The sequence below is a fragment of the Delphinus delphis genome, chromosome 20 (assembly GCF_949987515.2).
Source record: "Delphinus delphis chromosome 20, mDelDel1.2, whole genome shotgun sequence".
Lineage (NCBI taxonomy): Eukaryota > Metazoa > Chordata > Mammalia > Artiodactyla > Delphinidae > Delphinus > Delphinus delphis.
Genome location: NC_082702.1, coordinates 39,770,672 through 39,786,172, shown reverse-complemented (window position 1 = coordinate 39,786,172; position 15,501 = coordinate 39,770,672). Strand labels below are relative to the sequence as shown.

The window sequence follows — 15,501 nt, the reverse complement described above, 5'->3', positions numbered from 1 at the left end:
CAGCTCTCTCTGCTCACCAGCCTAATGATCTTCAAGATTCTTGTGGGCGAGAAGAGAAATCGCTTGAGGCCGTCCCTGAATTTGGGCGGGAGTTTGGCGCGGCCCTCAGCACGCTTTTGTATGGCCTTCTTCTCTCGCTGGCTGGGGATCGCGGGTTGTGCAGTGGGCTTGAGTGTGGGTGCAGTGCGCCCCCGGGATGCTGAGGGCGCCGCGCTTGTGTCCCGCACCGAGCTTGTGGATGGCGCCGAGCGCTCGGGATGCGCCGCACGGGCGACGTTTAGTGAGCGGGAGGGACGCGCCCCGGATTTCGAGTCCCCCGAACGTGCGTTGTCGTCTTCAGGATTCACGGTGGACCCCCGGGCCTGGTGGTGTCTGACGGGCCCCTCGGCTCTGAGCCTGCACGGCGGCGGCCGGCTCTCCCCGGGGAGCCAGCGTCGCGCCCCAACGGCTGCCGGCCGCCTCTCCCTCGCGCGCAGTCAGCTCTGGCTGCCGGCAGACAAACCAAGCCCTTCAGCCGCCCTCGTAGCCACTGGGATGCGACGCCGCTGCCTAGCCTGGGCACTCAAGGTCCCCTCAACGCCACCACCTCCGTGCTGCCAGCCAGCCGGGGAGCGGGCTCTGAAGACCATTTCGGGCGCTCCCGGCGCTTTCTCCTCTGCCTCCCGGGCCCAGGAACAGGAAAACCAGATCCCATAAGATTGAGGCGCTCGAGCGCTCCCTTGAAAGTTCAGCGCTGGGCCCACAGCTCCTAAATCTCTTCTTCCAGCTCCCATATAGAGATTAAAATGAGAACTGCAGAAAATATGTGTTAGAATAAAGAGATATGTTTAATAATTAGCATCAACTAAAAAGGAATATAAATTTACAAAACTTATAGTTTGTCATGAACAGCACTTTTCTGATAAGGACCACTTGGATTAAACAGCAGCTTCCGGTAAATGAGGGCCCCGTCGGCAATAGAGAGCACCGAGGCCACGAGTCCAAACACCTGAAACAAAGACACAGTGTCACTGCTGTGGCCATGGTCACACAGGTTTTAAGTGGTCTGCCCACCGGCTTCCTCTCCTGCGAGGGCACCAGGATTGCTCCCTACGCTGTCACCTAATACTAAAATGGGAAGAGACTTCAGAGATCATTTTATTCTCATTCCCAAGTTTTCCCAGTACCTTCCTAGAGAAAGGGAAAGGTAATTTAAGTGAGCAGAAACAATACTGAGGTGGTGTGGGCTCTGAAACCAATACTTGTCTGGATCTCTTGACATGCTCCTGGATATACTGTTTAAAGCCCTGCCGATGATACTTAGTTACTAATCAACATTTCTATACCCAATGATCAACTGTTTGACTTTCCTACTGCAAACTGTACTGGAGAAAAGGTCAGGTTAACACCAGCTCAAGCTTTAACCATGGTGATAGTAGCTGTGATAAGAGATTTGGAGAAATGGAGTGATAAGATGACCCAAAGTGAACTCTCAAAGGCCGGGCTACATCCACTTAAGGGGTGGGATTCTAAATAGGCCTCAGGAAAACAAAACTGAAGTAAAGGGAATAAACTAGAACATGGTCTTTAGGTACTCTGATGGCTGTTTGAGAACTGGTGCCGGGGCTGGAGAAAGGGGATGTCAGTGTTATTTCACCAGCTCCATCCAACTGCCAAGAAATCTGGCTTTCTGGCTTCAGACACTGTTCCTTTTCCATCCTGAATCTCAAACGCAGCTTCCTAGGTTCTGACCACGCTACATACCTCCTACCGGTGCTTTCATGACTCTGGTACACAGCATGTTGCTGGTTCCTCCACCTGGAACCATCCCCGTTTCCTCCCCTTTAGTTCTGGCAAACCACAATTCCACTGCTGGAGAGAGGTAGCTGCTTCCTCTTCTCTGTGCCCCACAGTACTCTGGTAACAGCTCAGACACAGCTGCTTGCACTTTTGTCTCCTGTATTAGGCTCTAAGCAACTTGAGGATAGGGCTTACATTCTAGTCCAGAGCTGTCTAAACGAAATATAATGTGAGTCACCAATGTAAGCCACATGATTCACTTAAAATTTTCTAATTGCCACATTAAAAAGTAAAGAAAAAAACAAGTGAAATTAATTTTAATAATATATTTTATTTAGCCTGATACATCCAAAAGAATGTATTTTTAACATGTCATCAATATAATAAAATTATAAATTCTACACTCTTTTGGGGGTAGCAAGTCTTTGAAATCCAGTGTGTATTTTACACTTACAGCTCATCTCAGTTCAGACCAGCCGCATTTCCAGCGCCCAATAGCCACCTGTGGCTTGTGGCTCTATACTTTGTCAGCACCTACCGAAGTGCACTTAAAGAATGAATCAATGAGTGAATGAGTAAATAAGTGAGTGAAAGTAAACTCTATGCCTCATCCCTCTTTCTCCATAATTATCTTTAAAGACAACTAGGAGAGATTGCTGTTACAGCACTATGTCATTTCTAGAGTAATTCCCATCCCTCATGAAGTTGCTTTGGGCCTAATGAAGGAGTTGAAAAGCCATGGGTTCTGACATATGTGGCCAGTTCTCCTAAGTGGCCCATACTATGAAAAGACAAGGAAGTAGGAGGGAGATTTATTTAAGAAGAACTTAATAATTCACTTCTCTAGATCAGAACCTAGAAAAGCCAAATGATTTTGAACCCCCTGTAAGAAATCTAAAAAGAATATCAGATGGAACTGTAACTAAATTACTTGACTCTTCGTTTGTTTGGGCTTGCCTTCCAAATTAAACTGATTTGCTTCTCTTCAAGCAGTGTTCAAAATAATCCTTCAGTTACAAGGCTTCCTACCACCATTCCCTTACGATGACACATCTATTAAATTCCATCTGAAGCAGGATCTGGACAAGAAGTAACTGAGCTCAGAACAGTCTGTCTCACATTAGCAAGTGGGATGTATCCTCTTCTTGAAAAGGGAGAGCTCTGAAATTCATCCATGGTTTGTTTTATTCTTGACATCAGGTTTCTGAGAGTTTAGTTCTGTAACTGATTCCAGTAGCTTTTCTCAGTCTAGTCTAGCCCTACCTATCTATGAGAAATATGGAGGAATCTCTTTATTTGGTTAACTTCAATTTTAGCGTGAAATCATCTTCCTTGACATTAATCAGGGCACGTGTTCACACACAAAAGTATTAAGCCATTAGGTACTGTGTACTGGTATAGAAGCCTCAAGGATGAATACAGTCTAGCTTTCTGTTCTTGTATTTATTCTTCAAGTACATTTGAATTCTGATTGAACCTGAAGGAAGAAACCAGAAAGACCTCCACTTACCCCTCCAAGGACTATGTATGTTGTGGTTTCTGGGATCAGTGCCAACACAGATATAACTATCATGAATACTGCTGTAACCACTGAGTTGATAATATCCTGAAAACACAGAATAGAAAGGTCAGCTTTACATGAAGATCACCAACAAAATGAATCAGCTCCCTAAAGATTTCGAAAGTTCTATTTTATTAAACAAATTTATTTAGTTTAAATAGTTTTATTTAGTTTTAGGAAGTCAAACTGCTGCAGTAAAATATCACATATATTGTATTTGGCCTGTAATGATGCCTAATGGGTCTCTTATCCTATGATACACCAATCATTTAACTCCTTAACAGGCTTATGTCTTTTTTATTTAAATGTAGTTGGAGGGAGAACTCATCTGGTTAGGAGTGGATGACGTATTATGCGGAACGTTTAAAGTAGAATGGTACACTGGGAAGTCAGGATGCTGAATTTTAATAATATAAGAGAAAGTGTGGAGTGCTCTACACCATAAAATAAACAACTTTATAATGTTACTCCAAATGCAATTAATAAAACTTAGAGCTGGAGAAAGTGGTAATTTTCGGGAAAAAGCTCCCACGTATCTGTATGCAACAGCTGGCCAATTATGCAATTATTTTTTGATGATGTAGCTCATTCATTTAATAATTGCCTGAAATGAAGCACTTTCATTCTGAACTGTGGCTTTAAGAGGTGCAGCTTACATTTTGAATGGATGTAAACTGTGGGAAAGTTAAATTGTCTTTATTCTGGAAAGGTTTATGTATATTTGCAGACAACGGTAGCAAGAAGGAATTGTTAACACAGAAATATCAAACTTCAAAACTCTGGTAACTTAGGAAAGCGGTTATTACAAAGAAAATAGGAAGAGGTTCAACAGGGACAGGGTAAGATTAGATACATTTAGGCAGAAAAAAAGTCCTCATTTGCAGGAGATAGTGAGTTCTAGGTTAATGCTCCTCTGTGCTGGGTATTTTTCTCTGCTTCAAGGCAATAGACCACACCTCTGCTTCAGACAGGCAGCCCTGCCTCCTGTTAGTAATTTGGCTAAGTGTATGTGAATGGCTTCAGATAAAAATGGTGTTCTAGGGAGTGCAGAGAATCACGGGGGGGACAAAAAGGATGCACCTGCCCCAGAACATCAGTGATCCTTAATGGTGGTTTAAAGCATTGCTTTTCTTTTAAAACCAAACATCAGTATGCCATGGAGCAGAATATAAATTTTATTACAAAAATGGAGATGTCACAGAAATTTTGAGCCTGTACTTCCATATCAGCACAAAGCCCTGGGTTGGCTCACTTTGTGTGTTTTCTGTCCCTGGAGCACTTGAGGGGAACAGTCAGAGGAAGCCTGCTCTACAAACTGTGTTAGTTACTGCAACTTTGGGACGATGACACATCTGTGTGCAGATGACCAAGCTCTTTCCTAATCAGTGAAGACAGTGAAGCCATCAGATAGAAGTATTTACAGGTTACCTCTTCCCCACCTACAGATTAATTGGAATCTTCAGGCATCTTTGTGTCCTTCACTTTTGTTATAGTGAAAGAGCCACAGACAACTTCTCCAGCTGTGCTCTGGCCCCATTCCCATCAACCACTCTGCTGGGACCTCACTGTTTATTACCCTCCTTTGTCCCTGGCCAGGTTTCCTCAACTCAGTGGTGGCCCCTCTAGTTACAGCTGTGTCCTTCCCTGCTCAGTCTAACAATCCCACTGCTTTGCTGTCACCTGTCCATTCGAGGCAAACCACTCTGGGAAAGGCCACTGGGGGCCTCTATTAATACAGTCAGTAAATATAGATTTTTTTTTTTTCTGGGCTTACTTCCTTTACCTGTGACATTATTCACCCCTTCTTTCTTCTTGAAATGCTCTCTTCTCTTGGCTTCTGGGACATGGGTCTCCCTTGGGTCCTCTCCTGTCCTTCTCAGGCCACTCCTCCTTTCCACGCCAGATGTTGGTATTTCCCAGTCTTGCCTTATCGTGCTCTACTCTCCCTCGAGCCCTTCTCCCAGAGCTCATCTACCGTCACGAGGTGATGACTCCCAAAGCTGCAGCTCTGACTTCTCTCCCCTAAGCTCCAGACCTGAACGTCTCCCTGAATACCCCATAAGCAACTGAAACCTTCCATGTCTCAAACTGAGCTCATTACACACCACTCTCCTTGGCCCTTCCTTAAAGCTGTCCTTCCTCCTATACTTCCTGTCTCATTACCCTCTTAAGACAGTTCTTTAAATGGCAGCTATCCTTGATTTTCCTGTTACCCAGTCCTATCAGTTTTCATCAACACTTTTTCTCACCAGCTACCGTTTTAACCTTAATTTAGGCCTTTCTCATTTCCACGTCTGGATTAGGATAAGAGACTTTTAAGCGGTCTCTGAGACCTAACTCTAGTTTTGCTCCTCTTCAAGCCATTATCGACACTGCCAGCAGCGATCTCCTCAGATATGAGCTAATCATGTCACTCTCCTACTTAAAAACCTCCCAAAGGTTCCAGCAGCCTTTGGATTAAAACTCAGGGCATTCAAAGCCTTGCATGCTCTGACCTCCTACTGCCTTTCAAACCTCCACTCTTGCCCCTCTCTTCTTCACAGCCACTCAGAACTCCTGCAGGTCCTTGAGGGTCCAGCTCTTTCTCCCCCTAGACCCTCACACACACTGCTCCCTGTACTGGGAAAGCTCTCTCAGTCCCATATCAGTTGGTTAACTACTTTTCATCCTCCAGCCCTCAACGCAGGCGTAGTTTTCCTCAGACAAGCCTGTTATGACTTGGTCCCCTTCCCTTCCACACCATCCGGGTATACACCTGTCACAGCACCTGTTATACCGGATTGCTCACCTATCTTACTTTCTGGCTACATTGAAAGTTTCTCAGGTGCAAGATTTGTGTTTTGTTTTATCGAAGAAGCTAGTATAGAATCTGGGATTAGCAGATACTTAATATTTGTTGAATAAATGATTTCATGAGATCAAGAGCATAGAGGAATCTGGGTTTCATGATGGAGTAATAACTTAGTTGACCAATATAGCACCATTTCTAAGAGTACAGTATCAGCCAGGTGTGAGCCTCAGAGATTTGGAGACATGCTATACATAGGCCATGCTCCTTCTCAGTGTGTTCTGTTAACTTTAGGACTCCAAGTTTATTACTGGGACGTGTAAGAAGCTGCAGAGAATTACTACAGTTTGAGGAAAAATAAATGCTAAAATGTGTTAGTTTCATTAACTTTGGAAAAGCAGAGTGTGAAGAGCAACTATGCGACTTTTTGGGTACAAGATTAACAGGATGTGGACCATGTTCATCATCTCCTTGAAGAAATCCTTGGGATAATTTAGCTTCGTCCTTTCTGCCACTAAATGGTATCACATACCCTGAGGGCCAACTGAGGAAGGCTTTGTAATCTCTTGTCCCAGACCTTATACTGCAGTCAGGTCCAGCTCCAAAGTGTAGATCAAGGAGGATTTTGGAGAGGCGCCATGAAGATCCTATCTATTTCCCAGCCTTCCACTCTGGGGACTTGCTCAGCTTGTGATTAGTCTGAAATGCTCATCGTTGGTCTTCAAAAGTGGTTCCAGGAGGCACCACTTTAAGGGATGCTTATGGTTTGAGAATAGCTCTAAAGTCCTCTCTTCTTAATACGGGTTATCAGCTTGGATATCAGCACTCTGGAATCCAAGAGGATGAGACAAGTGCTTTCACCAGTCCAGCCAAAGGGTGGAAGGGCAGCAGGGGTCTCAGAAAGGAGACCTATGGACATAGGATTCTGGGGATAAGACTTGAAAGAGGAGCAGTGAAGTCACTCAGTCCTTCCTAGAACCAGCTTATGGTCCAGGCTGAAGGGCCAAGTATCCCTTAGTTAGTATCTTCAACTTGCCTATTTTGAAAGTTTCCAGGCCATCTGGGCATTCCACTGGGCAGTTATTCCTAATGCTGTGAGTATGGCAGGTAAAGTCCATATGCTACTAAATAAGGTTCTACAAGATGAGTTAAAAATTATGTGGCATTAATGATTACAGACATTTTTTCCGGTACACGGGCCTCTCACTGTTGTGGCCTTTCCCGTTGCTGAGCACAGGCTCGGGACGCGCAGGCTCAGCGGCCATGGCTCACGGGCCCAGCCGCTCCGCGGCATGTGGGATCTTCCCGGACCGGGGCACGAACCCGTGTCCCCTGCATCGGCAGGCGGACTCTCAACCACTGCGCCACTAGGGAGGCCCAACAGACATTTTGAAGTAAGAAAATGTTGTGTTTTATTTAGCCTCTAAATTATTTTGATTTTCCATTTAGTGATCAGGGATGTGTAAGATGTAGATACTTGTGTATCTGTCTCCATTTCTATTCCCCAATTTTGAGGTCATATCAACGTGCATTTAAAAAGGAGGTAAAGATTAAGAATGCCGTATAATTTCATTAACCATGATCTTGAATTTAAATTTCTTTTGAAGATCTACACCTACGTGAATTCTCCTTAGAAAGATAGGTCTGAAAGGTCAGCCACATCTACTGATAGATAGAGCTCAGAGGAGAATTTATGCTCCGTGGCTGCCCTGGTTCCCTGAGAATCTCCCCAGAGCACATTAGCAGTGGGTAGAGTTCCTCCTTCCTAAGCCTGTCAGAGATTCCTTAAAGGCTTAAGAAAACTAAAGAACAGAGTTTATTAAAATGTCTTTCTATGGCAGGAAAAAGTAGTTAACTTTAACAGTGAAACTGAACACTTACAAGCAAAGGCCAAAATATACAGTTAATTAATTGATCAAGTCTGAGTATATATAAAACTATGAAAAAGAAAGTAACAGTGACTTCAAATCCAGTGACAACAATGTATGGCTCTGGGGCTTGTGCGATGATAAAAAGGGTCATAGATGTCACAGTTAGCGCCTATAGGAAAAAAAAACATGATTTATTCAGTGATTATTGAATACAAGTTTAAGCTGTAAAAATGATCATTTCTAAAATAACGAAATAAATGGGTTTCTTCCATATACACTCACATCTAAAAGAGGAAGACTAAAATGGATGGATGTTGATGTCTCTTTGTGTTTTAGAGAACTAGGTATCCCTCTCTGTTTTAAGTCTATTACTCCGCTTGTATACCTAATACCATCACTTCCCACATCTGTTCCCTTGATCTTTTTCCACTAAATATCTCCTTTTCCCTCTCGTACCTTCAATCTCTCCTCCTCCACTAGTTCCTTTCCTCATCATCCTCTAAACATATCTAAGGTTATCTTCTCTTAAAACACACATACCTTCCTTTCACCCTGCTCCCCACAGAAATTCCCATTTTCTACTTCGCCCTGTAATGCTTCTCCAAAAAGTCTGTATACTGGCTGATATAATTCCTTATCATCCACTCATCACTCCTTAACTCTTACCAATCTGGAATCTGCTGTCAAATTTAAACTTAGAATGTTGCCATGAAAAATACTGGGGAGGAAAGTTGAAAACAAATTGTCAGAGAAAAACAATTCTCTAAAGAATCCTGTGAGGAAGAAAAGGAAAAAAAAAAACCCCAACAATTCTGATGCTTCACTTTTTAACACACTTCCTCTTATCTAAACATAATGCAATCAGAATTAACAAAAACTTAAGTGGAAAAAAAACCCTTGAAGATTATTAATCTAATCCAATCTCCTCATTTCCAAATGAAGATATAGAAAACAGAAATGAAAAGTGACTTAAAGGAAAAAATAAGCTGGGGGTCTGTCAATGTCATGATGTTCTTAGGAGATACAGCTCTATCCAAAGTCTCTGTGTTCTTGGAAAATGGTTTTGTCAAGAGTCTTCCCTGGCTAGACTTTTATGATCAGTCTGTCAGCATCCACATTCTCTTTTTAACCTTAGATCTATATAGGCTACTTATTCATAATTCTTTCAATTACTTTATTAGTATAAAAGTAGCTTACCTTTAAACTTCTAAATTGGTTAGTTTGCTTACACAGTAAATATAACTAGTTACTAAATAACTCATTCTTTATAATTAATATAATTACCATCAGCAACATGTCATCTCAAATCACTTCATTTACTTTACTGAACCAGGGTCTTGAGTTCATGGGTTATGAAATCAAGGGTCACTTTTTCAGTCCCCATCTTCTGTAACCTTGGAATTTGGCACTGGTGATCAATCCATTTTCTTAACAGTTCCCATGATTTCAGTCACACTGGGTTCTCCCCTAATCCATACTAACAGCTCATATCTTTCCTAACTCCTGGCTTTTGTTTTCAGTTAGCTTTTAAATATTCCACTAATACCTCAAACATTTCTTCACCACTCTATGTAGACTGCTTTTGCCAAGATCATCAATGATTGCAAAATTACTAAATTTAACAAACATTTTTCAATCCTTATCCTACTAGACCCCCATGACTTATTTGCCATTGGCTTTTTCCTACTTTTCTACTCCTTGGCTCCCATGTCACCTTTTCTAGTTCTTATACCTCTGAAACTATTCTCTCGGTGGGTTTCCTTTTGCCCATCTCTTTAAAATGATGGCATTCCTTTAGATTCTGTCCACAACCCACTCAACAAATCTGGGTCTCTGTCCCAGGTCTATCCTCAACATCTCACACATAAATAGCCATTTAGAATCTTTAATTCACCGTGTGCAAAACTGTCACCTTGCTCCTTCCTCCTGTATTCACTATCTTAATTGGTGATATGACCATCTATCTTTTCACCTGCCCCTGGAAACCTAAGATCACCGCTCCAACTTACTCCTTACAACTGACCAATCATCGGGTCCTGCTGACTTAATGCTTAAGCATTTTGGGAATCCACTTTGTCTCTAAAACCACTGCCCTTCAGTATCTTTTCCTTGAATTACCATGACAAATGTTACAGTAAAATTTCTAAAATAAAAATGTGTGCAATTCTTCACCTATTTAAAACTCTTCAATGGCTCCCCATGGTTTTTAGAATAGAGCCTACCTTCACCATGGTATTCAAAGTCTTCCATGACTCAGCTCCTGTCTACTTCTCTAACAAAGAGTTGTTCACAATTTATCCACAGGATAATTCCAATGCTCGATTCTCAGTCCTCATCTTACTTGAACTATCATCAGTATTTGACACAGTTGATCATTCCGTCGAGAGAGTTTTCATTTGGCTTCTAGGACACCATACTTTTAGTTTCTCCTGCCTCCCTAATTGTGCTTTCTCATTCTTCTTTGCTGATTCCTCCTTCTCTCTCCAATCTCTCTTTTTTTTTAATTAATTAATTTATATTTTTGGCTGCGCACGGGCTTTCTCTAGTTATAGTGAGCGGGGGCTACTCTTCGTTTTGGTGTCTGGGCTTCTCATTGCGGTGGCTTCTCTTGTTGTGGAGCACGGGCTCTAGGCACGCGGGCTTCAGTAGTTGTGGCACGTGGGCTCAGTAGTTGTGGCTCACGGGCTCTAGAGCGCAGGCTCAGTAGTTGTGGCGCACGGGCTTAGTTGCTCCGTGGCATGTGGGATCTTCCCGGACTAGGGCTCGAACCCGTGTCCCCTGCATTGGCAGGCGGATTCTTAACCACTGCGCCACGAGGGAAGTCCCTCCCCAATCTCTTAATGTTGAAGTGTTCTGGGGCTCCATCCATGGTCCTCTTCTCCACTCTATGTACACTCATCTCTTGATGATCTCATCAGTCTTGTGACTTTAAGTACTTCTATTTCTGCAGTGCCAATCTCTCTCCTAAAATCCAGTCTTGTATATTCCAAATGCCTGTTCAGTATTGCCACTTGAATGTCTAATAGACATCTCTAAAGTGAAATCCAAAATTGAACTTCTGATCCTCTGCCTACATTTACTTCACCCACAGGCTTTCAGTGGATGGCAACTCCATTCTTCCAGCTACTTAGGCCAAAAACTTTGGAGTGATGTTGGACTCCTCCCTCTCTCACACCACATCTGGTTCATCAGCAAATCTTGTTGGGGTTACTTTCAAAATATATCCGAAATGTGATCATTTCTTATAGCCTACTCCACTAACAGCCTGGTCTGAGCCGCTATCATCTCTTGCCCAGATTACTGCAATAGCCCCAACTCATCTCCTTTTTTTCTACCCTTGCCTCTGCAGGAATCCTCCTGTCCCCACCAGCCCCCACCTCCCAATCTATTGTCAACATATCAGCTGGTATAGTTTTTAAAAATGTTAGTCAGATCATATACAACTTTACTCAAAACTTTCTTCATCTCCCACTGTGCCCCTATGTCAGTCCACTCCCGCTATACTGGTTTCCTTGCTTTTCCTTGAACCCTTCAGGTACAGTCCTGCCATAGGGTCATTGTACTGGATTTTCCTTTGCCTAAAACACTCTTCCTTCAGATATTCATAGCTTAACTCCCTCATCTCACTCAACGCTTTGCTCAGAAGTCACCTCAACAAGGCCTAACTTGACCATTCTATTCCTGCAATCTTCCTCTCCAACCCTACCTTCCCTTACACTCTCTTAGCTGGCTTTAGTTTTCTTTGTTCCACAGCACTTACTCCCTTCTAGAATATTACACCATTTATTTATTTATTGTGTTTATTGTTTGTCTTCCCTGCCCTCCCACCCCAATATGTAAACTCCATGTGGACAGGGATCTTTGCTTTGTCCCCTGATATCTCCCAAGAGCCTGGAACAGTGCCTGGCACATGGCAGGCTTTCAATAAATATCTGTTGGCTGAAAAAAATAAGGTAAAACTCAACTTCTTATGGTTTGCTCATAAATCATGCTGGGTTTTTTTTTTTTTTTTTTTGCCTCCACGCCTTTGCTCAGGTGGCTGTCCCTTAAACCCTACCCAATGTCCCCCTAGGACGTTTCCTGACACCTCCTTGGTTAGATGCCTCACTCTGTGCTCTAACTTCATCCTGTCACACATCACAGCTATCTGCTTGTGTGCCTCTCTCTGACTAAACTGAAGGACTCCATAGTCAGGGACTTTTGTCTTGGGTGTCTTTGTTGTTTCAAGTCCTAACTCAGGGCTGGGAATACATTAAGTATTCAAAGTTTTGTTGAGGGAATTAATATATCAAAAATGAAACCTTTCTGGAGACTATAAAACCAGAAATAGAGGAATGATAAATGTGTTTCATTCACACTATAGAATACTTTGAAGCATATACAAATGATAATAAAGATTTATAATTATATTTAAAAAAATGGAACCTTTCTCACAAAATCCCATTTCTCCTCCAGTGTTCCAAAGCTTTCAGTACCTGGCATAAAACCCCAGACCCTCAGGTCACTTCTTTCCTGATTATTTACTTCCAACCCAAGCTAATCTCTCCGTTTTCTGAACTCCAGAGTAGTTTTCTAAACTTCTTTCATGCATTCTGACTTGCATTACGTCATAGTTATTTCTCAGAATCACAGACTTTGGTGTGAGAAGGACCTTGCGTGCAGTTTGTTCTGCCCACTCACCTGAAGCTGAAATCGCCATCACAACATGCGAAGTGCTCATCTGCGCCTGCTACCTTTTCTGTCTGGGAATGTACTGCCTTCCCAAGTGGCCACTTAATTTTGGCAACTTTCCCAATAAAAAATTCTTCCTCATAATAAGCAGGAATGTTTCCCTGTAACCTCTAACTTTCCACCTCCTCTCCTTATATGTCGCCTCTTTAAATTTTAAGAATTATTTTTTTCCTTCCCCTTTTCTCTTCTTGAATTCCTTCAACATATTCTCTTATGATAATTTCCTCTTCTCTAACTAGCCAGGTCGCCTTCCTCCAAATGACGATTCATTCTCTCCCAACCTCTGCCAGAACTGGCTGCAATGCTCCTGGCATGTCTGACACCCCAGGAACCAGGAGTTCCACCGTCCTTGCTCTGGACTATATGAGCCTTGAGCTCACTCACATCAAAACTACTGAGTTCTAGCAAGTAAACACAGCATCCACTGAAACCCCTCGGTGCTTTTGTTTTTGTTTTTAATCTTGTTGGCATCTGAGTGGTACAACTGCAGCTGCCTCCCCTGGTAACCTGGGTACCTGGTTTGTGGGTCCAAGTGTGGGCCATTCATGTAGGTGTGCGGATTTTGCTTTATGAGTGAGTCCGTAAAGCCCCTGATGGGGGAGGACAGCGCCCTATTTCTCTCCTCCTACCCTCAGGGTGCAGAGCGAAATGCCTTGCCTCTAGGAAGGCCTTGACAGAGGTTCAACAAGGTTGAAAGAGAGGACAGGGCATCGGCTTCATGCTTTGCAGCCCTACCTCCCTGCGGGGGAGCGCGCTGGGACACCGTCCCTCACCCCGAGGCCCCGCCCTCACCAGCCGCAGCATCTTCACGTGGCCATTCACGCTGAAGCAGAAGGGGCGGTGCCTCGGTTTCAGCTTCACCGTCGGCATCTCGCCTAAAGACCCAGCAGCAGCACTTCTCCGTCAGTTCCCCTCCTCAGCGGACAGCTCTGCCAGGCCTCACGCCACAGCTGCAACGGCCACTGTGGCCTCGAGCCGCTCTTGAAAGCGTCCCGCCGTCGCGGCGCGCATGCGCAGTTCACCTCGGCCCGCACTTGGGTACATGCGGCAGCCACCCTGGCCCTGTCCGCCGCCACCTACTGGTGGCCCCCGGTATGCGGAAAGCCAGGGTTCGCGCGCAGCGTTTCCTCAGACCTAGAGGGGAGCCAAGCAGGCCAGCTTCTCCCCACCCCCTAGTTGTCTGTCCAGTGGGAACGTTGGTTGTGCCTTTGTTAAAAGATAAATTGAGGCATATTAAAATTTTTAAGATTTTATTTGAACAAAAATGGATTCAAATCGGGTGGCATCTGAAGTTGAATCCGGCCTCTGTACCCTGCCACCGAATTAATCTCGGAGACAGAGTTTTGGGTGAAGTAGAAAAGTTTTATTGCTTTGCCAGGTAAAGGGGGCCACAGCTCGCTGATGCCCTCAAAACTGTGTGTCCCAACTTGGAGAGGTTAGTCAGAAGGTTTACAGTAATTGTTCAAAGAGGGCGTGATCAGCTCCTGGACATTCTTCTGATTGGTTGGTGGTAAGTGGGAGTCAGCATCATCAACCTTCTGGTTCCAAGGTGTCTGGGGTCTGCGTGCTTGTGGGCAGCATACCGTCCTTAACCACTGACTTCTCCCATCTGATGGGGGTTTCAGTATCTGCAAAACAGCTCAAAGATACTGTCGTGTATATCGCTTGATGGGGAGCCAGGACCTTGCCCCAAGTCTGCACTATTGTTTCTCTCTCCCTCTCTCTTTTTTTTTTAATTGTCTCTCTCTCTCTCTTTTTCTTTTATTGTTTCTCTTGACTGTTTGTTTCTCCTTTGTCTTGCATCCCCTCCCTTCCCTAATTAGCAGCTGCTTGAATATGCCAGATGGAATTTAGGGAAGGTCATAGAGGCTGAATGAAGCCTATTTCCTGTAATCAAAGAGATGGGGCACATAGAAAGGCTTTTGTGCCCAGGAGCCCCACAGGATCCTGCTAAGTGTCACACCCAATCTAACATAGAAAGGAGCTCTGAAGAGCTGTACAAAATGAAAGACTTTTATAGGCAGAAGGGAGCGAGAACAAGGAAGTTGGTTATTGCAAGGTTACTTTTCTTTAGGGCATGGCAGGGGGTCTATCAGGCAGGTCACCTAACTAGCGCTGATCAGACGAAGCCTGATTGACTGGAGAGCCAAAACTATAATTAAGCCTTGGTTTGGTGAATGGGGCTTAGCATAAGCGACTCCATTTGGGGCCTGTTCTCGTTTTTTTTTAAAATAACTTCCTGAGGGATCTAATATATTTACAGTCCAGACCCTGGAAATGTCAAAGTTCAGAGGAAAGAGTGCTGGCTGTAAAGCAAGATAGATGAGCTTGAATTCCAGCTCCACCCCTTAATGAATGCTTCTGATCACTTTTTACGAGTTACCTAAGTTTCCAAGGATCAGCTAAGCCCGGAGAATGGGATTGACAATATCCACCTATACGGTTGTTGGGAAGAATAAATGACACCTTGCGTGCCAGGTGCCTGGATACAACAGATGCTCAATTAACTAATCTCCAATAGTTAATTAACCAACCAGTCGCTGGTGTTATTGGCCACCCATGCCCCGAGTCTTGCCAAATCATGGGTTCATTCTAACAGCGTCTCGTTGGCGGGAAGATTTCCAGGCTTCAAAGGGCGAACCCCTCACCTTCTCGGAGAGAGGGTGAAATGAGACGGGGTCTCTTTAAGAGCCGGCAGGGCGGGGCGGGCGCGGAGCTGGAGGCGGTGCGCGGAGGCGGGCCCGGTCGCTGGGCCGCGCTTTCGCCGACGT

At 44.1% G+C, this 15,501-nt stretch overlaps 1 protein-coding gene across 2 annotated transcripts; it reads right to left on the bottom strand.

The window, feature by feature from the left end:
• Positions 1 to 871: 871 nt before the first annotated feature.
• Positions 872 to 13,702, bottom strand: LOC132417262 (chemokine-like factor). 2 transcript variants are annotated; one of them, XM_060000939.1, is made up of 3 exons: positions 13,523 to 13,702; positions 3,290 to 3,385; positions 872 to 988 (listed from the first exon to the last, which is right to left on the bottom strand). In XM_060000939.1, exons 1-3 carry the CDS (start codon positions 13,598 to 13,600, stop codon positions 872 to 874), a joined length of 291 nt encoding a protein of 96 aa, XP_059856922.1. In that variant the 5' UTR covers positions 13,601 to 13,702. The 2 variants fall into 2 exon arrangements, with proteins under 2 accessions (XP_059856922.1, XP_059856923.1); XM_060000940.1 differs by lacking the exons at positions 872 to 988; positions 3,290 to 3,385 and adding an exon at positions 7,873 to 8,168.
• Positions 13,703 to 15,501: the final 1,799 nt, after the last annotated feature.